At 38.2% G+C, this 27,049-nt stretch overlaps 2 protein-coding genes and 1 long non-coding RNA gene across 3 annotated transcripts in view; 2 read left to right on the top strand and 1 right to left on the bottom strand.

The window, feature by feature from the left end:
• The window catches only part of GOLT1B (golgi transport 1B), a 12,629-nt gene extending 1,714 nt beyond the window's left edge, over positions 1–10,915 (top strand). The window contains exons 2-5 of the mRNA XM_082419920.1: positions 3,613–3,704; positions 5,100–5,278; positions 6,103–6,184; positions 8,388–10,915. Of these exons, the coding sequence (XP_082276046.1) occupies positions 3,613–3,704; positions 5,100–5,278; positions 6,103–6,184; positions 8,388–8,426 (392 nt within the window). The 3' untranslated portion in view covers positions 8,427–10,915. The remainder of the gene's footprint in view (positions 1–3,612; positions 3,705–5,099; positions 5,279–6,102; positions 6,185–8,387) is intronic.
• On the bottom strand, positions 9,805–19,236 carry LOC309640719. The gene is made up of 3 exons (XR_014252354.1): positions 18,671–19,236; positions 15,095–15,368; positions 9,805–12,412 (listed from the first exon to the last, which is right to left on the bottom strand). It is a non-coding gene; the product is annotated as an uncharacterized lncRNA (long non-coding RNA).
• SPX (spexin hormone) lies at positions 15,383–27,049 on the top strand. Its single transcript, XM_082419922.1, has 6 exons — positions 15,383–17,887; positions 18,300–18,380; positions 18,626–18,683; positions 19,177–19,239; positions 20,486–20,569; positions 25,703–27,049. Exons 1-6 carry the CDS (start codon positions 17,882–17,884, stop codon positions 25,759–25,761), a joined length of 351 nt encoding a protein of 116 aa, XP_082276048.1. The 5' UTR covers positions 15,383–17,881; the 3' UTR covers positions 25,762–27,049.

Genomic DNA, 27,049 nt, shown 5'->3' with positions numbered 1-27,049 from the left:
CTTATTTGAAATCTATCTTAGAATGGAGAAATTGTTCCATAGCAAAAATAGTTTCAACAGTAGATATTTATCCTTTAGAATTGTGCATTGATTTTTTTTTTTTGAGACAGACTGTGTAGAATATTCAGAGCCTATTTTCTTTATGATGCAGTGCTCTGTTCCTCTCAATTGAAACCCAGAATTTAGCAGAATTGTATACATAAATTGCTAGAATTTATTTCTAATACTACTAATTACTCAGAGGAAGTACTTAATCTCTACATAGTTTTCCTATCTAACTTTCCAATCTTAGTCTGTGATTATTACATAGGTAAATATATGAACTGCTTATCCTGTGTGTAGAGATTCTCTTCTACTGAAGTCTTATAGGGACAAGTGCCTGATTTACATCCTTCCAAAAACCAGAACAAGGGGGTTGGGTTAGAATGTGGGCAGAATAGGAAGCAGTCTCCTCACTTCATTAAATTGATGAGGAGGATGAAATTATACTCTTTACTGCTCATTTGTCAAGTGTTTTAGATAAGACAATGGATCAGAACACAAAATGATTAGTGAACCAAAAGCTCTTTGGATTTCAAATGGTGTTTGTGTGTGTGTTTAACTGTAGGGATCAGCCATCATTCAAGTGACTTGCCAAAATTATTCTGGGATCCTGATTCTGGAAGAGAAGTACCAGACCAAGTACTGATCATAGTAAATAGCAATTCATAATTGTTTTAGGGAATTCTATAGTAGCACACCCTACCTCACCCCACCCCAGAAAAAACCCACAAGATTTATTGAGGGGGCTGGAGTGGGGCAGTTCCTATGCTGCCTCTAAATCTTTACTTCATTATGTCACATTGCCTGAAATTCTACCATGGTGTTCAGTTGAGTTCTTTATTGTGACATTTTTACTTTTTGAAAGGAATGGGCATAGTAAGAAAGACAATGCTGCCTTAAAATGTCTTAAATAAGATATCAAAATGCTAACAGTGATTGTCATTGGATTAAGAATATCTCTCCTTACCACATTTCTACAATAAGCTTTTGATTTTAGATACATTTGTCTTATTAGACTACTTTTATCAGATTATGCTTTAAAAACACGCACGTGTGTGTGTGTGTGTGCGCGCGCTCGAGCGGGAATGAAGGTTTGATAGTGCACAGAGGAAGATAAGTTTATTTTACTGGGTATGATTCTGGTGGTGAACGAGCAGCTCCAAGTAGGGCTTTAATAACCAGAGGGCTTGTGAATACATAGGCATAGGCAAGAATGGAATTCTGGAGGGGAGAAAATAACACAGCGAGGTCAGTTTGAGACTTTTGACCCATTCAGATCAGGGACTATTGGGCAATAACATGCTAGTGTCCGTTTTGACAAAAATGTTACAGGCAACCCTCTCTTTCTGTACGACACTGGATAAAGTAGTGGGAATGTTTGGGTTTCCCCTGTGATAGTTGTAAGATGTGGAGCCTGAAGACTGGATTGGAATTCTAGCCGGACTCCACACCACACCCCCGTCCCTCCCTGCACCTGTCCCCCTCCACACGCACATTTGCTGATTCTGTGATCAAGGGTGAATTATTAATCTGAGCCTTCAGTTGCCCACATGAAACATGGGGCTGGTGCTACTTTTTAACCCCCCAGTTTTGCTAAAGGAATTATGACATATTTGTATAAACATCTCAGTAAGTGTAAAACCATGTACAGACATTGTCCTTTTTCACTGCAGTCAATTTTGTACTGACATCTCCTTAGTTATGTTAGTAACAAGCTAATTATATTAAACCTAAAGATGCTTCTCCCAGAAGTTCAGCCTACTCCAGTGCCCTTGAATTTCATTTAATCAAACATATTTAACCTGGCGAAAAAAAAATCTCTAGAATAATGTAATGATGCCTACCTTGCAGTAGTATGGGGAGGATTAAGTTCTATAAGATACGAAAAGCACCTCGTAATGGGCAATTCATGGTAAATTCTCAATACATAGTAGGCATATTGCCATATAGTTTCCTTTCTGATGAACAAACATCTCAAAATGTGTACGTAATCATTAGGACAGTTTGTGAAAAGATAGAAATGAGTTGTATTTAAATAATTCAGCTGCCAGTGACTAAATCCTAACTACTAAATAGTTATTTAATGGAATTTTCCTTGCTCTTTTGTCCATATTTTCCTGTAGGAAATTATGTCTGACACCTAAACAGTTATTTGGTTAAATTCTCCTAAAGCATTTAAGCATGAAGGTATGAGCCTCCAATTTTCATGAGAATTTGTGTCCGTGGAATACACTTACCAGTGTATTTATGGACAGGTACCTGAATTCTTTTAGACTAACTTTCGGAGAACAAGGCAGCTGAAATGGGAGGCAGGAGTTAACTGTAAATTGAGGTGAAGGATGTCAAAAAAGGCATAGGATATAAATTTTCAACTCATCATAACATTTTACATGCTTAAATTTTTAAGTAGCTGTGACTTAGATTTTAGCTCTCTGGAGCCGAGGCAAAAAAGTAACAGATCAGAAATCACTACTGTGTATTTAAAATTGTGTTTCCCAAAATATGGCAGTTTCGGTCTGATTTATTATTTTATGCAGATAGTGCTGCTAGGTAAAATAAGGATTGGTGACTGTTTCCTGAAAACAAAACTGAAATAATCAAGGAACTAATTTCGTGGATTGTGCTTTGTAACATTAACAGAATAGTACAACTGTAACCTTAGAAAGTTAAGACTCTTCAGACATAAAGATAAGTCTAGGGAGTGTAAAGGTAATAAAATATTAGTTTTGTATAAAGAGTAACCATAGACTTAAAAGCTTATACTTTGTGCATCACTCTATACTCAGTACCTAGAACAGTTGCTGGCATTTAGGAGTTGATCAACAATTCTTTGTTTTTGAATGAAAAAGTAAAAACCCAGAATATTAATATTAGGTAAAACAGTCTTCTTTGAAATGTTGGAGAGGTGATTTTTGGACTCTTAGACTAAATATGTGAATGGATGCATAGTTGAGAGAGACTTGTAGAAGATGAATCCATAATAAGCTGTCAAGAAGTTAAAAGTCTGAAAATTAACTTTGGAGGAAACGGCTTCTTGACTCTCAAAATCTCTCCTGTTGTCATTGTGAGAAGCAGTCTGTGCTGACCTCCCATAGCATTTCCAGTGGGTTAAGGAAGGAATTCGTTTTCAGAAGGGAAAGAAGGAACTGCAGATATTGTGCATACAAATACTAGTCATGGAATATGAAAGGAGAAAAGGAGACAAAAGTGAACCCACATACTTATGTCTGATGCCAGAAGGGCTCTTGGGAGGGAAAAAATAATATAACCAAAAGTTTAGATTCCTCATTTGTCTTTCTCTATTATGGGTATGTTTGTGAGAAATGCTCTCTCTCATATAAGGATTAGAAATTCCCATTCATATTTTAAATTTTGGGAGTAATTTTCTGTTGTTAATTTAATTTGTTCTGGATCTTAATGAATGTCATTATAAGTCAACCTGCAATGTTAGGGTCCTATTTCCTTATATCAGTCAAAAGAAAAACTGAAAATTTTTTCTTGCTTAGTTTACGAGGATCTTAATGTAACTTTACTTTTGCTCTACCCTTAACCATATAACTTATATTGCAGAAATTGGAATGGGATTAACAGGATTTGGAGTGTTTTTCCTGTTCTTTGGAATGATTCTCTTTTTTGACAAAGCACTACTGGCTATTGGAAATGTGAGTTTTTCAATATATATTTTAACTAAATTCATAAGGAAATTTTAACTACTAATGAATTATTGCCTGCTATGAAATTGGGGGGAAGTAATTCACTGTTACTCATGTGAAGACTCCTGTTACATTCTCTGATTTCATCAGGGGTGAAACCTGTCAGCTTTCTGTTTAAATAAAAGATAAATGCTTAATGAAGTTTTCTAATTCCATAACTGCTCTGTTAAGTGTTTGATATGTGATTTACAATAGATTAAATCAAGACTGCCTCAAATAGTTCAAAATAGATGACTTGATAGCCCCGTGTCTTGGTAAGTTTGTTAATGTTTTGACTTTACACACCTGAGATTTAACATTTGCTTAAATAGCATAAAATGAACAGAGTTTTAAAAACTACTTAAACCTTTAAAAAATGTATTAATAATTGACCTGCTGAGAAAGGTGTGTATATTGTTTATTTGGAATGTGTACTCTATTGTGCATGTGTGAAGGCTGTGCAAGAGTTCTAGAAATAAATAATAACCCTTCTAAGAGGGCAATAAAGTCACTGAATAGCGATAAAATATTTTTGAAGTGTATGTTAACATTGGGCTTTTAATTGGACATTGGAAAATATAAAGGGTAACGATTGTTCAAAATTAATGTTTTAATAAACAATAATATAAACAGCATTGGTATCTCAGAATGTGAAGCTTAACCAATAGGCTTAATAAACATTTTTGTGAAATATTTTTCACTGAAGAATGGTTATGAAGAAAGGCAAGTGTTTGGGAATAAAACCTGGGAAAACGCAGGCTTTTAGTCAATCACCATCTCTTGTCCATTGTCTGAAAACCTACAAACTATAAGTATATTTGAGAATGCATGGCTGTATTTCATTTCTGCTGCTCCCAGATTTCCGGAATTAATAAAACTAGGATCTTCTTGCTGGCTTTGCGTGGTTTCTTCTACTACCAACTGGGCCATGTCAGGTTTTCTCCCGTCCATAGGAACTCCTATCACCCCTGATCAAGTTTTCAGAACCAGGAGTACCTTCGGTTGACATATTTTCGGGCACCTTCCCTCTCTTGCCTTGCCGCTCATCTGCTTGACTAAGCCATCGCCATCTAGCTAAAGCTGGGGAAACCACTGCAGATGCAGATGCTGCTGGGTGACACCTAATCTTTCTTTGTTTCTCTTTTCTTCATATAATCAAGATAGAAGAGGATTGAACAGAATGGGATACAACTACAGGTTTAACGTGGTTCTGCCTCTTGGTGTGCATTGTAGTTTTCTCTGGCCAGTTGCTCACATTAAAAGCCACATGTCTTTTTTTATCATATTCAGCTTTGACCTTACCCCTTCAAGCATATGCAGTGCATTTAACTGCTTTTTCTGTGTTACGTTTTCCTCCTCTTCTAGGTTTTATTTGTGGCTGGCTTGGCTTTTGTAATTGGTTTAGAAAGAACATTCAGATTCTTCTTCCAGAAACATAAAATGAAAGCTACAGGATTTTTCCTGGGTGGCGTATTTGTAGTCCTGACTGGTTGGCCTTTGATGGGCATGATCTTCGAGATTTATGGGTTCTTTCTCTTGTTCAGGTAAGGCGACCATTTTATTTTATTGTTTTCTCTTTCAGTAAACCTTTATGTCAAATAATTATTACAGAAACCCAGATGTGTTTATCAGATGCAGATGATTGCTTATGTCAGGGTATAAATTATTTTATAAAGTATTTTCAATGCAATAAAATTTATTTTGTTGGCATTTTACGGCACTCTCTTTATGTTTGGTATTTTCATCAACCAGACAGTGATTGATAGATAGATAGACAGACAGATAGGTAGGTAGATAGATCGATCGATCCAGCATTTTAATATGTAGACTTGATGCTGTACAGTTACTGTCACTTGATGACACTTTCTTTAGTGCATGTAGATATTAGAAAATTTTGGACCAAATACATTATGGGAGGTTTTGATCAGTTAATATTTTACAAATGCCACTTACCCAGTAAAGAATAGTATGCAATGTGAGAAAATACTTTCAAGTAAGTTGGTTTAATTATTTATTCAAGAAAAGTGTATCATTTGTCTTCTATCTGCCAAGCACCATATTGCCCACAGGAAACAAACATTATTAAGTGCCAAATCTGCTTTAGAGAATCTCTCATTTCTAAAATGGGAAATAGACTGTAAAGATACCAGTAGGATGTAATAGTAATGCCATTATAGATGTTTATGCAGAATGTTATGAGCACAACTAAGGAAGGGATCAAATCCAGGGAGAGGTAAGAGATAACTGAATTTTGAAGTCTCTTAAAACATTCAAAACTTTAACAGGATCCTTTCTTTTTACATGGCTAACGGTTCATTTTGGTAATAGAGAACGTGTTCATCCTAAGAACTTTTTTCGCCTCTCCCAGGGGCTTCTTTCCTGTGGTTGTTGGATTTATTAGAAGAGTGCCAGTCCTTGGATCACTCTTGAATTTACCTGGAATTAGATCAGTAAGTAATCATATATTTAACAATATGTTTTTCTAAACCATTAAAATAAATGCTCTCTGGGGGGAGGGACAGCTTGGGAGTTTGGGGTTAGCAGGTGCAAACTATTATATATAGAATGAGTAAACAACAATGTCCTACTGTATAGCACAGGGAATTATATTCAATATCCTGTGATAAACCATAATGGAAAAGAATATAAAAAAGAATGTGTGTGTGTGTATATATATATGTATATATATACACACACGCATATATATATGTATAACTGAATCACTTTGCTGTATAGCAGAAATTAATACAACATTGTAAATCAACTATACTTCAATAATTTTTAAAAGTTTTTTAAATAAAATAAAAATTTTAAAGGTAAATGCTCTCTGATGCTCTTTTTAGAAATTTGAGGAATTGATACATGATTGATAAGTGTTTATTATGATATAAATGGTTGCATCGCATAGATCGTGCTTACCATGAATACCAGAGAAAATAATCATTGCTAAACCTATAGAACCTGAAATTTGGTTTCACTGTATCCATTTTTAATGTTCTCTCTTTTTTCATGTAACTTGGATTGATATGCTATGCTGCCTTTCTCTTTGAGAGTTCAAGGCACTTTTCAATTAACTTTTATATGATCTCTAATTTTAGAAGCGATAATATAAAAGGACATCATTATTTCTTACAAATATTTTCTCTCGTAGACTGTATCACCAAATGGAGTGCTTTAAGACAATTAAATAAAGCACTGTGATACTGGGAGTCAGATGATAAAATTCCATTCCTAGCTCTGTCCACAGTTAGAACAGTCTTGTCAAATCTTTTTCTCCAGGGCGGGCAATCAGCTTCTTAAAGTTGTTTGCAGACTTTTGTAGATGCTTCTAGAGAGGTAGTTCATAGCATTTATTGAATTCTCAAAGAGCTGAAGGATGGCTTACCCACTAAAAATAGGTACCACTATAAGCCTAATGTCATTTCCATCCTCAAATCAGAACCTTGCAGCCCAGATAACCTAGACATTTTTTGAAGTTACCTTTGGAGATACAATGTTGTGCTTTCTCTCCACCTAAATTTACCGTAAAATTCTAATGAATCCATGAGTGCTTTGAGAGCAACTTTTAGTTTCAGTGTGCCAATCACCTATTTGCGATAATATAAGATGCTAGAACCTAGGCTTATAGGGGTATATCCTGATTTCATTTGCATTAATCCCCAAAACTCATACAGTAGTCAATGTTGTTTATACTTAGAATGTCTTTTGAATGTACTACAACTTCTAGTTATAGAGCTGTAATCATTAATCATGTCCTTAATTTAAGGATTCTTCAGTATTTGCATAAATGGACATCCAATACTATAAATGATGTTTCCTATTATTATTACTTCATTGTAATAAATGCTTAAGTAAAAATGTGAATAATGAAATGAAAGAAAGGGTTAGATGATTGCTAGATTTTGATAGTGTTATATAATCACTTGGGTTATGTAACTTAATATCTTCACTAATTACTTTGTTTCAACATCTGTTTGCATCACCATCTGGAATGCTGAAGAAAGCCCAATTGCTTTATATTTGGGGTGGAGTAACCAAAGTAAATAACCACTTACATTAATGTGTGTTAAAACTTATGTTCCATAATTATCGATTTATGCTTGCATCATTAAGTCTCTTTTTAATGTCATTGCCACTTTCAGTCTGAAGTCCAGAATACACATTTAAAGTATTTTTAGTCAGTAGCTGTTGTTAATTATTGAACTTAATGGAGCTAAATCTGTTTGTTCAAAGACTACATAGGCCCAGAAGAGATCCACAATAATGGTCAGTTGAAATATCTTATTGGGTTCATTAATGCATGGATGGCTGACATTTCAGCTTTTTATTTTTTTACTTTTTTTGTTGAGCTAGCAGCGTTAACTTCATCTTATCCAATTTTTTTATTCATTGCGTTGTGTTTCTTGTATTGCACCCTTAAAGTCATATGTGTAACATGTCATGCAGAAACAACTTATAGAAAAAAAAATTTTTTTATATACACTTTTGTGTCAGAAGATGGTGGTGAGTAGTACTGGATTAATCGTTGTCAGTCATACCTTAAATTTCCACAAATCTTATAAAGCTGGGTTTTTTAATCCACATTTGAAGTGTTGATGTAATATTTTATAGTGCTCTAGGCTTTCATTTAATTATCTGTTTTTCTTCTTGCAGTTTGTAGATAAAGTCGGAGAAAGCAACAATATGGTATAACAACAAGTGAATTGAAGACTCATTTAAAATATTGTATTATTTATAAAATCCTTTGAAGAATATTCAGCACAAAATTAAGTTACATGAAATAGCTTGTAATGTTCCTTACAGAAGTTTAAAACGTATAGCCTACAGAGTAGCAACAGCAGTTAACAAAGAAGCAGTGAAAACAGACTTCTAACCAAGTCATCTAAGAAGTCAGCAAGCAAACCGAAGGAGATGAAATCTATGTTACAATGCATATTGAAACTCTTGAAGGGGATTCTTACTGTTTTTCCACAATGTGTGAAACACAGCCATCCTTAGAGAACTATAGTGCCTGTTTCTTTTCTTTTTTTTTTGAAGATGCAAGCACACCCATAGGCATTTGCTTTTTAGAACTGTAATGTCCTCTGCAACAGCGAAAATATTTCCAGTTGCACTGTGTCTCTGAAAGTGATGCATGAGTTAGATTGGATTATGTCATCGTAATATATTAAAACCAGGAAAACCCAGTGTCGATGTATGAATCACTTTTTTTCTTTTTTTTTTTTTTTTTTGGTAAACGTACGGTTAAAATAAAACTTCTGTGGTTCTTCTGAATCTTAATATTTTAAAGCCAGATGGAAATCTGAACTAGATATTCTTTGTTGGAATATGCAAAGGTCATTCTTTACTAGCTTGTAGTTTCTAAGTTATAGCTGACTCAGCACTTTTTCTTTCAGGAACACATTCTGGAAGTCCTCATACTTCTTGGGACTCTCACGTGAGCATCTTTATCTTTCATGACATGTAAGCATTTAACAAAAAAAGCATTCTTGGTGATGAAGGAGTCTGTTACATAGCTCATTGCATTGAATAGTTTGTTATTTAAGATACTACGTGATGCAACCCAAATGGATAGTTCCATGTTGTGATCCAGTTTTTCTTTTTCTTTTCTTTTTTAAATTTTAGCGGTGATTTATTATTTTGCTTTTCATAAAATAACTACTGGTAATATTTACTTTAGGATGTACCGTGTTAAACTTACAGCTATTTTTTAAGGGCTATTTACATAAGCCAAGTTTTCCCTTATTTTCAGCTTTTTCATAACATAAAAATCAATATGCATAATGTGTGTTTCATATGATCACTCTTCATTTGAGTTCATGGAGAGAATATCTGAGTTCACATACTAAATTATTTTACTGTAATTAAACTGGCTACAGTTCTGAAAAACATGACACTACAAAAATGATGTGTTGTCTTCTCTACTGTTGCTGCTTGACAGGCAGTAGGAAACAGTAGTTGTTTCTTCATTAGTAGTTTTCCAAGGTGGCACCCTTTTGGTAGATGTAGGAAGACATTTCAAGAGTCATAGTACTATTTGTTTTACCACTAATGATTATACTATTTACTCTTTTTTTTTTTAACAGTTGCAAAGCTTTTTAATGTATAAAATCATAATTGAAATTTGTGATTTTTATTGACAAATGTGTCTACAAAATATATTACAGCCTATGTTATTTTTAGTTAAATCTCTTGATGCACAGAGAAGTCCCAACCTTGCTCATCTAAAGAAGGAAGGACTTGGTAGATAGTCTAATGGTTCAGCCTTGTGGATTACTGTCTTTCTGGTACTGGCATTTGACTTATAATCTGTGAAAAACAGATGATATTGACAAAATGAGACTCCTACCTCAATAGTTCATGGAATAATAAGAAACCTAGTGTTGTGTCTAATGTTCTTCAAAAAAGTAATATCCTCACTTGGAGAGTGTCAAATATATACATATTTTGGGGATTGACTTATACAAGTTGCCCTGTAGGACTCTGTTATACATATTTTTGACTGACCCATATTATTTACAGTGGTTAGATAATTCTACCTTTTTAAAGCAAGAACAGTATCTGTTAACGTATGGAACATCTGTATTATTTAGCTCCTTTGTAGACATGAATTTCTATCAAAATGTTCTTTGCACTGTAACAGAGATCTCTTTTTCAGCAATCTTATTTCAGAAAGCATTATTAGAAATGTGTAAAGGATGTGATAATCTCCCAGTCCTTAGTAAGAGTGAGAGGCTTGGAGCAGTTTTCAGTTTTAAATGAGTCCACAGTTTATCTCAAATGTGAGTTTGGGACTGCTTGGCAGCATTGTATGTTTCTTATTCAGAACCATTGATGAGGCTCTATTTTTAAACATACTTGTCTTCTGACAGAAAGGACTGTACATCATATTGTTTCTTCCTTTCCAATATTAGTCTTCTGTCTTTGTGACAAAAAACATACTCTGATTATTGCTATAAAGATGGAGGAGAAGGTCTAATACTACTTAGCCTTAAGTGTCTCTGGCATTGTTCAAATGTATTTTCTGTAACAGAAACCTATTTGGAATGTTTTCTTTTTCCCCTTATAAATTGTAATTCCTGGAATACTGCTGCTTTTAAAAGTCTCACAGATTATATGATCTAACAATTGAATATTGTAAATACACTTGTCTTCTCAATAAAAGGGTACTTTTCTATTAACTGGTGGTTGTCTCAACTTGGGCTGCTATGAAAAAATTCCATAGACTGGCTTACACAACAGATGTTTATTTCTCATGGTTCTGCATCCTGGGAAGTCCAAAATGAAGGTGCTGGCAGATTCAGTTCCTGGAGCGGGCCCTCTTCCTGGCTTGCGGACAGCTGCCTTCTCACTGTGTCCTCACGTGGCAGAGAAAAAGAGAAGGAACAAGTTCTCATCTCTCTCCTCATAAGGACACTAATCCCTTAATGAGGAGCCCCATCTTGATAACCTCATCTAAACCTAATTACCTCCCAAAGGCCCACCCCCAAATACCATGACGTTGGGGGTTAGGGTTTCAACATATGAATTTGGAGGGAACACATTCAATCCATAACAATGGTCAGATGTATTTTTATTAAGAAATTCTAAAACTTTAGCATTGCACAATAACCCACCTCGTGTTTTGTGTTTTTTTTTTTAACATCTTTATTGGAGTATAATTGCTTTACAATGGTGTGTTAGTTTCTGCTTTATAACAAAGTGAATCAGCTATACATATACATATATCCCCATATCGCCTCCCTCTTGCGTCTCCCTCCCATCCTCCCTATCCCACCCCTCTAGGTGATCACAAAGCACCGAGCTCGTCTCCCTGTGCTGTGCAGCTGCTTCCCACTAGCTAGCTATTTTACGTTTGGTAGTGTATATATGTCCATGCCACTCTCTCACTTCGTCGCAGCTTACCCTTCCCCCTCCCCGTGTCCTCAAGTCCATTCGCTACGTCTGCATCTTTATTCCTGTCCTGCCCCTAGGTTCTTCAGAACCATTTTTTTTTTTAGATTCCATATATATGTGTCAGCATATGGTATTTGTTTTTCTCTTTCTGACTTACTTCTCTGTTTGACAGTCTCTAAGTCCATCACTACAGATAACTCAATTTCGTTTCTTTGTATGGCTGAGTAATACTCCATTGTATATATGTGCCACATCTTTATCCATTCATCTGTCGATGGACACTTAGGTTGCTTCCATGACCTGGCTATTGTAAATAGAGCTGCAATGAACATTGTGGTACATGACTCTTTGAATTATGGTTTTCTCAGGGTATATGCCCAGTAGTGGGATTGCTGGGTCATAACCTCGTGTCTTTTAAATTAGCCTTATATGCAGTTTTCTTTTTTTAAAATTTTATTTTTTTATTTATTTATTTATGGCTGTGTTGGGTCTTCGTTTCTGTGCGAGGGCTTTCTCTAGTTGCGGCAAGTGGGGGCCACTCTTCATCGCGGTGCACGGGCCTCTCACTATAGCGGCCTCTCTTGTTGCGGAGCACAGGCTCCAGACGCGCAGGCTCAGTAGTTGTGGCTCACAGGCCTAGTCGCTCTGCGGCATGTGGGATCTTCCCAGACCAGGGCTCGAACCCTTGTCCCCTGCATTGGCAGGCAGATTCTCAACCACTGCGCCACCAGGGAAGCCCCAGTTTTCTTTTTTATATAATGGTCACATCTTCCACGTCCAAACTGTTTAAATGTAATCATAAATAGAAATAGACTTCAGGTAAAAAAGTGAGCGGTGAATTTAGAAATTAGTGGAGAAATGCTTAATTTTTTTTTCTCTACATGGAAGGAATATATAATACTTAAGTATTTGTGACTTAAATAAAATCACTTAACGTCTGCAATGTTTTTAGTAAGGCTGAAAACCACTGGCCAAATCTACCAGTTAAGGTACCCAATAAGTATTTGTTGAATCCAATTATTAAACTGCAAGTCTTGACTATTGTCTGGTGAATCTGTTATTAAATACAGTATCCAGCACATCTTTCTAACCTTGTCCTCTGGGCTGAAAGGTTTCAATTTCTGCTCTTCTGCTACTTGTATCCATATAGGAGGTTAGACATAGAAATGGCATCCCCAAATCCTTCATCAACTGACACTTTTTCATGGTCTTACCTTTACCAGGTCTAAGACCTATTAAAAGGTCACCTCTGTTTGACTGACTAGGCCAAAACAGCTGGCCCTTCCTTGTCCTCTCCTAGAACCTGCCAATTGTTTTGTGGTATTTACATGGTTTGCAAAAAGACATTCATGAAGTTCAAAGCCTTAAGTAAAGGACGGTAAAGACACTGGCCAATGAGTGGGGAGTTTTATTTTAGATAGCAGGCCTTCTCAGTGTCCCTAAATCTCCTCCTAAAACCGGTAGCCCTTTGGGGAAATTACTTCTTCCACCCCTTTGTGAGACAACTGGCCTATGGGGCTGACTGGCCTTCAGAGAATAAAGCCAAAGTAGGACTTGAACCCAATGACCTCATCATCCTGTACCAAAACCCTCTATTCTGTTATCAGAGAGTAATTTGGATACTTGAGTATCTCAATAGCCATATTGTCCAGGTAATCTTACCCAAGATAGTAGCTGTTTGAGAAAGACAAATATCACGTGATAGCACTTATGTGTGATTTCTAAAAAACTGATACAAACAAACTTAAAACAGAAATAGACTCACAGACATTGAAAACAAACTTACGGTTACCAAAGCGGAAGGGGGGTGGGTAGGTAAATTAGGAATTTTGGATTAACAAATACACACTACTATGTATAAAATAGATAAACAACAAAGACCTACTGTATAGCATGGAACTATAGTCAATATCTTGAAATAACATATAATGGAAAAGAATCTGAAAAAAAGTTGTATATATATATAACTGAAATACTTTGCTGTGTACCTGGAACTAACACAACATTGTAAATCAACTATACTTCGATTTAATAATGTATAAATAAAGTTTAAAAATAATTTTTTAAAAAGATAGCTGTTTTCTGTGTGAACACAATAATCACTGACCTTGTAAGAATGCAGTTTAAACTGTGACAGTATTTTTTAAATGGGGCCTGGGCACGCTCCAGTCAACTAGAAGAATTCAGATAACATCAGTGATGCAGGCAAAATGATCTCCATTAAATATGCCTTTAAAAAAAGGTTTTGGATCCAATTTGTCCAGTACCCACTGCCGGGTAATCATATCAGCAGAATAAAATTTACTGGTTTTATGCAACAACTGTTTTTTTCTCAAATAAGTAACTTTTCTTAGCCCATCTCTAGGTTTAGACCTGTAAAAATCTTAAAATATTGTGAATTTAACAAAAACATTTGATTGGGAGTCAATGCCCTTTTAGAACAAACACATTCTGGCATGTTGCTTTTGATAAGACTACAATATTGATAATATGTCAAAGCCATTCTGCTCACTTGTGCATATTATGCTGAAAATGGCAGCTTTGACGTAAAACATCTGTTTGTGAATTCATTAGCAGAACTGTTATAGACAAACCACGTTAATTATTTTTTCCTTAAGATTGTAAATGCAAATCACAGTTTGATTGGCAATTTATTTTCCTGTCCCTCTTTCTAAAACCTTTGTGTGTTTTTGGTATGGAGAGGGGGAAAAGACATTTCAGTTGTTTGTTAGGGTAACCTAATAACTGGGTTTCACTTATGAATTCTTTTAAAATATAAACACATGCATAATCTTTCTTCTGTTGCTTTTTTTTTGGAAGTTGTTACAGTCTTTTGAAATTAAATTCTAAAATCCTAAAACCTAATATTTAAAGGAATATTGATTTTCTTTAGATATGGTGATAACCTTTTAGTCCTTAGTTTTTATCTTCCTCCTCTCCTAAAACAGTGGAAAACACTACATTCATGGTTCTGGCTCCTTCTTGCTCTACTTATTCTTTAAAGGGAGTAAATATTCCTCAAGTTTCTACTTACAAACTACTTTCTATATTTCATTCTCATTTACTAACCAGATCTCAGCTTTCTTGGCTGCACATGATCGTCAATTCCAAACATCAAATGCCCAAACCCCAGTCTCTCTTAGACAAGTATTTACTGGTAGATAGCATTACCCCTCAAACTTCAGTCCCAAACTAAACTCTTCTAGTCCCTCTCCATTATCCCTGATGTTTCTATTGTTAGCCATTCTCCCAGCCATGTAGACTCTAAGTGTTAGTTTTTCTTATCACTTTTTATATCCTGTAAGCTTTACTACTCATAATATCCAAGGATTAGTAGACTAGCATCCATTAGCATCACTTGGGAGTTTACTACAAATGCAGACTCTCAGGTCCCACCCCAGCTATAATGAATCAGAATGTGCATTTTAACAAGATTCCCAGGTGATTCAAAAGCACATTAATACCTGCGGAGCACTGCTCTAACATTCCGAAGAAAGTGACCACCTCTGTCATCCATGGTATCTTAGCATATGGTGGCCACTCTGGTCCTTGTTCACTGTCTGCCTGTGTATAGAACTGTTTCAACTGGTTATTGACAAATTTGGGTCCTATTGTTCTTGCCTTCCACAAACTCCCTTTTTTGCAGTTCTCTTCCACATCGTCAATTTCTCCTTCTCTGCTGATCATCCCCATCAGCATACATGTTCTGCAAATGGTCATCAAAAGAAACCAACACACCTGGTTGATTTAAGCAAAAGAGGACTTTATTAAAAGGACAGTGCAGTTAGTATCACTATTCCGCTAGCACTGGATGCTGGTGTCTATCACTAGCATTGTAGCCAGTACTGCCCCCACAAACTCAGGTATCCTACAACCAGTGCTGCACCAGAAAGTATTTCTCCTGCTCCCCACTTTCTTCCCTCCCCAGCTCCAGAAGAGTGGGTACATCTGATTGGTGAAACCTGCCTCATGCCCACACTCTACCCGATAGGGAGGCTGGGAAAGAGCGTCTAGCATTTTCAGCTTCTATAATACAAGGAAGATGCTGCCTCCCACCCAGAATCATAATTTATAGTTTAGGGAATTTCCGAAGTTCCCTAAAATTAAAAGGATTCAGATTTGCTGAAAGGCTAAAAAGAAAAAAATAGCCCACTTCCACCACACTCACATATCTTTTCTAAAAATTCACTTTCCTTTCCCCCTTTTGGTGAAATTTCTATAAATGTTGTCCACACTTGTCCTTATTTCCTCATATCCTATTCAACCCACCCCAGTCTAGCTTCTATCCTCAAAAGCCATCATATTCTCAAATCCAGCAGACACTTCTTAGCTCATGTCAGTTTAACCTTTCAATGTTATTGGATAGTCTCCCAGCTCCCATGGCCTCATTCTCCTGGAATTTCTTTCTTTCCGACTGCTTCAGTTCAGCTTCCTTTGCTGACTTTCCCTCTGCTCAATCTCTGTAGGTTTGTTCTCAGAGCTCTATCTCTTCCTCTTCTTCTTCTTTTTTTTTTTTTATAAATTTATTTATTTATTTTTGGCTGTGTTGGGTCTTCGTTTCTGTGCGAGGGCTTTCTCTAGTTGCGGTGAGCGGGGGCCACTCTTCATCGCGGTGCGCGGGCCGCTCACTGTCGCGGCCTCTCTTGTTGCGGAGCACATGCTCCAGACGCGCAGTCTCAGTAGTTGTGGCTCACGGGCCTAGTTGCTCCGTGGCATGTGGGATCTTCCCAGACCAGGGCTCGAACCTGTGTCCCCTGCATTGGCAGGCAGATTCTCAACCACTGCACCACCAGGGAAGCCCCTCTTCCTCTTCTTAACTACATTCACTCCCTAAGTATTTTTTCAATCCCAATTTTTTCCATCCTTAAAATTCTCAAGATTCTTAAATCTGATAATTCCTGCCTTTAGAAAATAATCTATAGGCTGGTGACCTGTTTGCTGAGCTCTAGAGTTTTGCATCTGCAACTGCCTACTTCACATTTCTCCTTGGGATGTCTAGTATACATTTTAATTTTACTATGTCCAAAGACAACTCTTTATTTCCCTCTCTTAACTGCTTCTTTATGAAGTCTCTCCAATTTCAATAAAGAGTTTCATCATTCACCCAGTGATTAAACCAAAAATCTAAGAGTCATCCTTGACTTATTTTTCTTAAACTCTCATATACGGTTTATCCACAAGTCCATGTTTTCTGCCTCCCAAATTCATTACAGCTCTCCATTCCTTGCAAGGACTCCCCTAGTCTAAGCCATCATCATCTTTTGCTTATAACCAAGTTGCCTTTTCTTACTCTCCAACCTCAATTTACAGTGTCCTCCCCTGACACCCACACAACTTTGGCTCCATTGGTCCCCTTCCTGTTCTTCAAACAAGCCAAGCTCCTTGCCATCCCAAGATTTTGTATTTTTCTTCTGCCTGAGAATGTCAGCAATATTGATTCCCACCCCAGTTTATCCCATGTCTGACTCCACCTTATCTTTCCAGACCCCCTCTTATTTTTACCTTCCCTAAAGTAGCCCACCACTTACCTTATCACATCATTTTGCTTACTTTTCCTTTATAAAGCATTTAAAAATTCTGTAATTACCTTATTTACCGGTTTGGAGTGTTTTCCCCCTGACTAGAAGATAAGCATGATCAAAGCAGAGACTTCTCTTTTTAATACATGGCTGTGTCCCTTGAACTAAAAGGAAGGATGTCTGTTACATAGTAGGCATTCCATAAATATTTGTTAAATAATTGAGTGGATAATTAAGTGAATGAGTCAAATTCCATTGAGATTCCCTAACCTTTTCATTCCTACCCAAATGATTCATCTTTACTCACCGGTGTTAGCTTGATAGCTCGTTAGTTACCCAAGACAAGTTTTCTTACTTTGTTCATTTACTTTTGATTCTGCCTGGGGTTATTAATCATTTTCAATAATAATAATAATAATACTGCCTTGGGAAGCTAATAGGAAAATCAAAGGTCATGATGCTGATATTTTCAGAATATCTCCTGGCTGATGTGGACAGTAAATGATATTCACCCATCAATCATTCCTCTACTTCCTGCAACTGAATCTCCCTGGAGGAGTCATCAGATCCTCTCAATCTTGAAGACTGACAGGAAGTCCCTGTGGACACTAGCTCTATGCAAAATCAGGAGGGATCCTTGACACTAAGATTTAAAAGCCCCACCTTCAGAACAAAATTAGAAAACTCAGAGGTTAAGTTATAGTTATTGCAGCTTCTGGAAAGGTGTAGAGCATGAAGGTAAGTAAAGGTTTTATATACTTGAGATTTCTTAGCTATTTTATAAAAAAGCTGTATAGCTTTTTACCTCTTTTATGTTTAATAAGTGTTTTAGAGGCTAAAGGATAGTTAAACGTTACGCCTTTAAAATATCAGAATCATTTGATTTTACAAAGAAAAAGTTTCACTAATTCACCCAAATCCTCATTTGGGTTAAATAATAAAAATAATATATTTCTAATTAATTTTTTAAAAAAAGAACTCTTGGTGGATTAACTAGACGGCAAACTGGGGAACCCCCTTCTGCCCCACCCTCTGAGCGCTAAAACAGAACATAGCAAAAAGTAAGGGATGTGTAATTGTCCAGGCTCCAGGGAAGGAAGCAGAAGATCCTATAGGCACAGAAACGACTTTCTATGATCTTTTCATACAGGGATTCAGAAGTCTGGTGGTAACAACCTTGGCTCTTTTCCTGGTGTTTTCTTTCCTGGGAAAGTCCAACAGTGCTCCGCAGGTAATCAAACGCAAAAATTGGGACTCCTTCGTGCGCTGTGTGCCTGCCTGCCTTCCTTCCTTCCTTCCTTCCTCCCTCTCTCTTCCTATTTCTTCCCTTCTTTTCCTTCTTTCTTTCCTTCTATCTTCTCCCTCCTTCCTTCCCTTCCCTTTCTTTCTTTCCCTCCCCTCCCTTCTTTTTTTCCCTAATAGTGGGCTGGGCAGCAACGCCTTACTAACTGCTTTCCTCTTCTCCCCGGGTTATAGAGACTCTTTGAGAGAAGGAACTGGACGCCTCAAGCTATGCTCTACCTGAAGGGTGCACGTACGTTCCAAATACTTTGCTCTTCCGACAGCAATAGAGGGAGATCCGTAGGGGTGCATGAATCCGTGGGATAGATGAAGAGCTGTGGGGAGAGAATCCTATCGAGTTTGTTCCCATAAATAATCGAGGTCATCCTGGTCTCAGTTAATCAAGGAGAAAGGGCGGGGGGCGGGGGGAGGATTATCAGAAATCCTCCACCCTAAACCGGAGGGTTGCTGGCTCCTGCCCAAAGGGAGACTGGGATTTCCGGGGACACACCGCCCCGCCCTGGCTGGTGGGCGAGATCGCCGCCCCCTCCGAAGCGCACTCGGCGGCCCGGGGGCGGGGGGCGTGCGGGCTTCACCCGTGGTCTCCTCCCTCATCCGCTCCGGCGCCCCGACCCCGGCAGTTCCGCGCGCACCGGACCGGGGGCACCCGGCCCCGCCCGCTCCCGGCCCCGGAACCCCGATCGATCGGGCCGGGAGGGCGCTGAGCCCGTGTCTCGCCTTGGCAGAGGGGCGCCGCTTCATCTCCGACCAGAGCCGGAGGAAGGACCTCGCCGACCGGCCGCCGCCCGGTGAGTGCGCGGGAGTGAGGGGGCCGCGGGCTGCAGAGGACCGCGCAGGACCGGAGGGGCGCGCTCCGCCTCCGGAAAGGCTGGCCCGTGGGCCTTCCCGGGGGAGAGCCGGCCCCGCCCGGCCCCGCTGGCAGCTGCGGAGCTGGGAATCGCAACGCCCCGCCGGGATGGCGATGGGCGGCGGGGGCGGGGTTCCGCTCCCGGGCGTCAGGATGGATATGAGAGCTGTGCGCCTGCCCCGCCCGAGAAATGGGCCTCCCGTTTAGGGCATGATCTTTACAAGATTTCTCTTAAACGCTGTTGTTGTTGCCAATGTTGTTTTCATCATCATCATCATTATTAAAATAGTGATTTGCCTAAAAACTTCAAACAGCTCTATTATATTACTAAAAAGAACTATCAAAAGGTTCAAAACCAGAAATAGTGAAGAAGTGGGGGCCTTTAAGGACGGAGCCAGAGACTATGTTTCGTGATAAACCTTTCCATGCCATTCATTGGATTAAAAAATAACAATACCATTCATTTTGATAAACGTTCAAGATTGCTAAAAATACCAAGTAGACTCATTTTGAAAAATACCAAACACTGTGTTGAGCACATAGGTGCTTATCAAATTTTTGTTTACCTTCTTCAAGCCTGCAGTGTAATTAACTTTTTTTTTACCGTGGGAGGGTAAGTTTTGTTTTCCCACTTCACCAGCTCCCAAATTAAAAATCATGGTTTGTGTTGAATCAGGATGGTTTGTCTTCTGTCAACTTAGATTTGAAATAGTTTTGAATATTTTGCAGATTCTCCTTCAGTCAAATAATTGACTTACATGTGGTCAAGAATGTAGATTATTTTCTCAAACTGCTTTGGAAGGAACAAGAGAGAAGGTAGTCCAGGCTCCAGGCAGGGTCCCATCTAAACCTTTCTGCCCAGACACCCCATTTTAAGCTCTGAAGGGGAAATTTCTCATGGGTTCTTTATCTTAATCCTCCTTGCTTTCATGAAATTCTCTGTAGTATATAGTTTAAATTTTCTTCCATTCCCTGTGATACACAATATAACCAGTTGTAAGCAATGTCTAAGCGAAGTGTGAAATGTTTCAACTTGTAAAAATCATTCTGTGTAAGGGGCTCTTTGCTGAGGGATCACAGAGGTATTTCACAGAGATTTTCTAGTATTATAGCATACTGGAATAGGATTTATCTAGATGAATATTTAAATGCTAATAGAATCTGTATTTATTTTTTCGTTTCTCCAGAAAGACGAAGCCCAAATCCCCAACTACTAACTCTTCCAGAGGCAGTAGCTGTGCTATTGGCTTCCTTGCAGAAACCGCAAGAAGGTATAATTATAGTGACCTCTTTTAACTGCAGGACAGGGAAGCTTTGAGTGCTTTGGGCATTCTGTGTTGAGTACAACAAAGTTGCTTTTATTTATTCAGATTTTAAAAAATAATTAACGGTTGCCCACACCACCAGAAATTCACAGAGACGTTTATTATTTTAAGACTCCCATGCTGCTCATTAAAGTGTTTCCCAAGAATGTAAAAACATTTCCTTGATGAGACTGGGGGATTTCATGTTAATTCCATAATCCATAGCCTATTGGAGCTTTTATTTCTGTTAGAACTCCAGAAAGTCCAACTTCATTATTTTATATTTGAAAAAACTGAGGCCAAAAGAGGTTTAAATAATCGCAGATCCAGTTACTCGCTATTAAAGTTTGAACCAAATGGAATAGCTGAAAATCACTCATTTTTTACTTACAAACACAGCAGTTTCTTATGGTTCACCCTAAGAGATTGGGCTAGTTCTGATTCTAAGCCTGTGTGATTTGCACTATACTATATAGCTTCTTCCATGCCAGGACTAGGTGTGTTCTTCAAATAGAGGCTCTCTATCCATATAACATTAAAACCACTAATTGCATTAAGGCATCTTGTTGCACATTAGCCAGGGCTTTGGAGTATAACAGGACTGGGTTCAAATCTTGGCCTTGTTGCTTTACTAGCTGGGTGACCCTGAGCCTTAGTGTCATTACGGGTAAAATGGAATAATGACATCCATGGGCAGGTTGCTCTAAGAGCCAAATGAAACAAAGTACGTACTTTCTATTAGCATTAACAATAGAGATCATCAAAGCATATTCAACAGATCTAGATATTTCCCTCTCAAAAATTGTAATGATGCCATATTTATGACATAATTTAAATGTTAAAATGTATTTAACAAAATACAGTGAGTAGTCTGGTGGTCAAAGCATAGGCTGCTGGCCTTGGGCTCTGACACTTGTGCTAGCGGAGAAAGCCTATGTGCTCCCTGTCTGTTATTGGACGGGCCCCGTCAGGGAGGGGAAGAGAGCAGGGGCCTCTTTCTGGCTTCTAGCTTATGGCTTTGTTGTGAAAAAACAAAAACAAAACAAAACAAAAACCTATGAGAAGCAAATGGAAGAGAGTGGGATAAAGAGGTCTTTTGAAATCAGAGAAAGTCCGCGGCTGACTTGGTGGAGTGGAGGGGATTATAATACTGAATTCAGTAAATCTGCATTTATGCCTGCTAGGTGCCAGGCACTGTGGCAGGTAGAGAAGAAAATGGATTAAACAAAAGCAAGAATGAGAATGGCCTTTGCAGTGAAAAGGCAGGGTGAACAGTCAGTAGGACAGTAGGCTGTGAGAGTCATGGCCATACTATAGCTATGACTACAACTACTGTTACTACTCCCTCTAGCTAATAATTATTGAGGGTTTTACTATAATGCAGTGGGTCAGGCACTGTTCCAAGCACTTGATATGGATTAATACATTTATTAATAATTCATTAATCCGTAACAAATGAATTACCTCCTAGGATTACCCACTGTCATTATCTATACTTTACAGATGAGGAAACAGAAGCACAGAAAGATTGAGTAGCTTGCCCGCTATCACATAGCAGGTACATAGTAGTACTGGGATGAAGAACAGGGGGTAACTTATTCTTTATCTGAGAATCAATCAGATGGTCCATGGATTTTTACCAGAAAGAGGACATGGTGAAGGAAGATGAAACTGGTTATTGCTTATAGGGTAACCATAAGAGCAGTTACAATAGCTACAGTATGAGAACATCTACTGTGTGTCAGATATTAAAGCTAATCTTTATAGCTCAGAAAACTGACCCTTCTGAGCTGTATATACTCTCCTAAGGTCCACATAGAGTGGAAGTGATATGGGGAGTTTACACAGCAAGAAGTGATACGGGGAGTTGAACTCAGGGCTGTGGGATGCTGTAGCTCTTTCAGCTATGCCCTGCCACCTCTCAGATGGATGGTGTTGAAGAGGAAAGGCCAGAGTGATGAGGTCAGTGAGAAACGAAGGCAGTCATTCAGGAGTGGAGTGATGAGGTCAGTGGGACTGGAGCCTCAACCCTGAGGCATACCGGAAGGAAGAGCAGATAAAAATCAAGGTCCTACTGTATAGCACAGGGAACTATATTTAATACCGTGCAATAAATCATAATGGAAAAGGATATGAAAAAAATATATGTATAACTGAGTCACTTTGCTGTACAGAGGAAATTAACACAACATTGTAAATCAACTATACTTCAATAAAATTTTAAAACGAAAGAGAGAATCCAGAGTCAAGCACATTTTTAAAGTGTTTGTGTGAGTTTAAAATGGTGATACTGACAAATGAAAATTCCTGTGCATATAATTAAGGTTCCGTTTGAGGTGACGGAGCCATTCCAGTGGATAAAGGTGTATAGGTCACTGGTTCTCTGCTCTCCATATGTGGACTGGTTCCATCAGAGTTCTCTGGAGAACTTGCTGAAAATACAGATTTCTTGGCCTTAGGTCCAGAGAGTCTGATTCCATACTACTTGAGTGAGGCCCCAGAATCTGTATCCTCAAGAAGTTCACTCACATTATTCTGATGATGTCAGGTTTGGGAACAACTGGAAATTCAGAGCCAGTTAATAAAGGTTGGAAGCATGGAAATGGAACTCTCTCCTAGGCCTCAGATGTAGTGGGAAAAGGGCAGATAATAAAGGATTTGCCCTGGAGAATACCCAGAGATCAAGGGAAAGGGGGGAAATCATATCAGTGAAGGGACTTCAAAAGGAGCATGCAGAAAGGTAAGAGGAGAGCCAGAATAACAGAGAATCCAAGAAGTCGAGGATGGAGAGTTTCAAGAAAGGAGTGATGAGAAGCACCAAATATAGCAGAATGCTTAGTAAGAGTACAGAAATCAAAGGAGAAGGAAGATTGTGTTGGGTAGGAAGGGTCATTAAATCACGGTTCACAAGTCTTCTCCTCAGCCCCTGCCCAGTGGTGTGATTTGCTGCTGCCTTGCCCATTCTGAAACCTTGTTTCGAGGGAATTTAGGAAAAGAAGGTAAACTGCAGAGTTAAGAGAAAGTAGATGCTTGCTGGCACGGCTTTCAGAATTCTTGTGATGAAAAGGTGAGAAAGAGTTGAATCATGGGTAGAAGATGCTGCATCCAAGGTGATCTTTTCTAAATTCGGCATTTGGCACTCCTACTGATTTTTTTTTTCCGGCTGCGCAGTGAGGCATGTGGGATCTTAGCTCCCCGACCAGGGATGGAACCCATGCCCCCTGCAGTGGAAGGGTAGAGTCTTAACCACTGGAATGCCAGGGAAGTCCCTCTTACTGATTTTTGAAGTCAGTAGGAGGACAGTGAGGGTGGAAATGGATTGTTAGTGAAGTCTGAGATTTAATTGCTGGGAAGATGTGAGCTGGAATGGAGAAGGTAGAACTAATTTTAAAGAGGAGGAGAGGGATCTTCATTAGAAACTTTACAGAAGAATGTGACTGTAGGTCTCCATTTCAAGTCTTTGTTGGAAAATAAATTCAAGTTTTTAATTATTGAAGTTTCCAAAGTGGCTTGTCTCTGATGATGAAATGAGGAAACAAAATTTTATCAGTCTAACTGGATGGGAAAGTTGTGGATTGCCATATGATAGATTAATCATTAGTCACCTTTAATATTTTTATTCTGCAGTCCCTAGATATTATTTGGACTTATTTTATGTAGTGGATTATTATTTTAAGTAGTGGATTGTTATCTTTTTTTTTTTTTAATATATTTTTCTTAACCATATTTGCTTATTTATTCATTTTTTATTTTATGGCTGTGTTGGGTCTTCGTTTCTGTGCGAGGGCTTTCTCCAGTTGCAGCAAGTGGGGGTCACTCTTCATCGCGGTGCGCGGGCCTCTTCACCATCGCGGCATCTCCTGTTGCGGAGCACAGGCTCCAGACGCTCAGGCTCATCAATTGTGGCTCACGGGCCCAGTTGCTGCGCGGCATGTGGGATTTTCCCAGACCAGGGCTCGAACCAGTGTCCCCCGCATCGGCAGGCAGACTCTCAACCACTGCGCCACCAGGGAAGCCCCGTGGATTGTTATCTTAATGGAGGATATACAGGGATGATTCCTTTCTTTTTTTTTTTTTCCTTTCCTTTAAATACTAGTATATTTAAAATAGATAACTAATAAGGAGCTACTATATAGCACAGGGAACTCTACTCAATACTCTGAAATGACCTATATGTGAAAAGAATCTAAAAAAGAGTGGATATTTGTGTATGTATAACTGATTCACTTTGCTGTACAGTAGAAACTAACACAACATTGTAAATCAGCTATACTCCAATAAAAATATTTAAAAATAGAAAAATAAAAAATTTTTAAAAAATAGAGTAACTGATTATCTGCAATATTTTGAAGTTTGCTACCAATTCAGGTTAAACTGTAACTCAGATATTCCAACCATATTGTAACTAACTAGGGGAAAGTGGTTTTCTCTAGAGATGACCTTACATAAAATGAGGAATGGAATTTTGTCTCTGGCACCTTCCTCTCCCTTCCCCATCATCAGTTTCAGCCCTTCAACGCATTTTTAGTCCCAGGAATCTGCTGTCATCTCAGTCCGCTATCCCCACCCCAGAGGTTATTCCTCCTGCTCTGAAGTTTTGCAATCCTGCCCAGCTAACAAGTGTCCCTTCTTTTTGTCTTACTTCCACCCCAGACGTCTAGTTCAACTTGTAAGAGAATATGTGCAAATGTGTTCCTCTGTCATCTCTCCCAGCTAAAATGCATTTTAACAGGAAATACAGAAACAGTACCTTGATGCAAGTGAATGGTTCTACTGGTGGGTATTTTAGACACGAGGCATATTTAGAGCAAGACATGTGGCCTTTTCAGATTTCTACCAAACACACCATGTAATAGTTAAATTCACTGTAGAGATTCACATGTCAGATGTGAATTCTTCAATGCATCCCAAGCTGAGGGGGAAATTCTTGAAACAAAATCAATCAAAATCCAATTTGGGGGTGGTTTCTATAGCAGAGTGCCTGAGTTGACATAATGTAGGGGGGCAAATGTTTATCTCCTGAGGTTCTCTTCATCTTATATTTTCTTCTTATAAAACACAGGATACATGTTTATGTTATGTATTTTTTTTTCCTAACAGCTGGAGAAGAAAACTTTGATCAAGCCAGATTCCTAGAAGACAGTCTGCTAAACTGGTGAAAATATACCAGATTCAATTCAATTATAGTTCTATTCTTGTTGAAAACATGAACCATGTGAATAAAGCCTGTGCACCCTTTTTATGTTCATTTGTAATCTTAGGAACATGTGCAGCCAGTTTTATTCTTCCAGAAGCTAAAGTGATGTTGAGTTCTTAGTGAGAACATCGTTGCTTTCTTCCATTGCTTCAGGTCCTGTTTAGATCGCCTTGTGTCTTACTCTCGAATTTTTTAGCCCATTTATAATTATTAGGTTGAAGACTCTTTAGAGTGTTCTTTCGTTTTGTGACAACAGATACCCATCTTGATCTAATCATTCTTACTTGCTTTTTTTCATTCTGTTACCCACTTGCACTGTCTTATCACTCAGCAGAGAATCTCCTCTCCTTTTCCCCCTTTTCTCACCTCCAAGGAGGGTAAGGCAGGGAAGCATGGCAAGATGGGAAAGAGTAGAGTGTGATTCTTTTAGTATCCAGGAGAGGTAAGTTGTCAGGAAGGGAAGTGGGAAGGGATGACTGGGAAGAAGCCCTGTGATCAGACACTGCAGTGTGGTTGCTGAGAGAGGGGACCCTTGGTGAGACTGGAGCCATTGGAAGGTTCTACAGCTGGAAGCTCCCCCTTGTGCTCCCTGGGGACCTCCCCAAATTCAGTTTAGAAACAAGGATCTAAAAGTTACTGGGAAATAAGCAGATGGAAACACGCGCTGCTCTTGTACAAAAGAAACAAACCAGTTTTTTAGAGGTAACCCATTTTCCATGGCCAAACAGACTCAAACACTGCTTACTCTAATTGACTAGAACTCTAGGCTTTATTTGACATGAAAACATAACATAAAGGCACCCTGATACAAAATGCATGGTAATATACCTAATTTATTCATTTTTTAAACTCAACTAGGGTTCAGTACTATCTGAAAAATAAAATACACACATACCTACAGCAAGCATATAGTACATTTATTTGAAATTACAATACGACCATCATGTTCATTATTTTTGACTTAATTACTTGAGAGTTGTTATTGATAAATGTCACAAGTGGAAAGTATTGTCCATTCTTATTGTCATCAGTATATAGCTATTAGTCAGTAGCTAAAGAATATCATTATGTGAATGTCTCTGTAACTTGGAATTACAATTTTACTGTTAAGTAATCAAAACCCTGCTTATAAGATTTGTCTGTATCTCATTTCATAACTGAATAATGAAACTGTATTCAAGTTAATGTAACATTGATGTCTGCCAAAAAAATAATATGCTAGCAATAAAATAATCTATGTGGCATTATAA

Source organism: Balaenoptera physalus (genome assembly GCF_965194825.1).
Source record: "Balaenoptera physalus genome assembly, chromosome: 13".
NCBI lineage: Eukaryota > Metazoa > Chordata > Mammalia > Artiodactyla > Balaenopteridae > Balaenoptera > Balaenoptera physalus.
The sequence above is the reverse complement of the archived record's forward strand: the minus strand, read 5'-3'. Positions and strand labels throughout refer to the sequence as shown.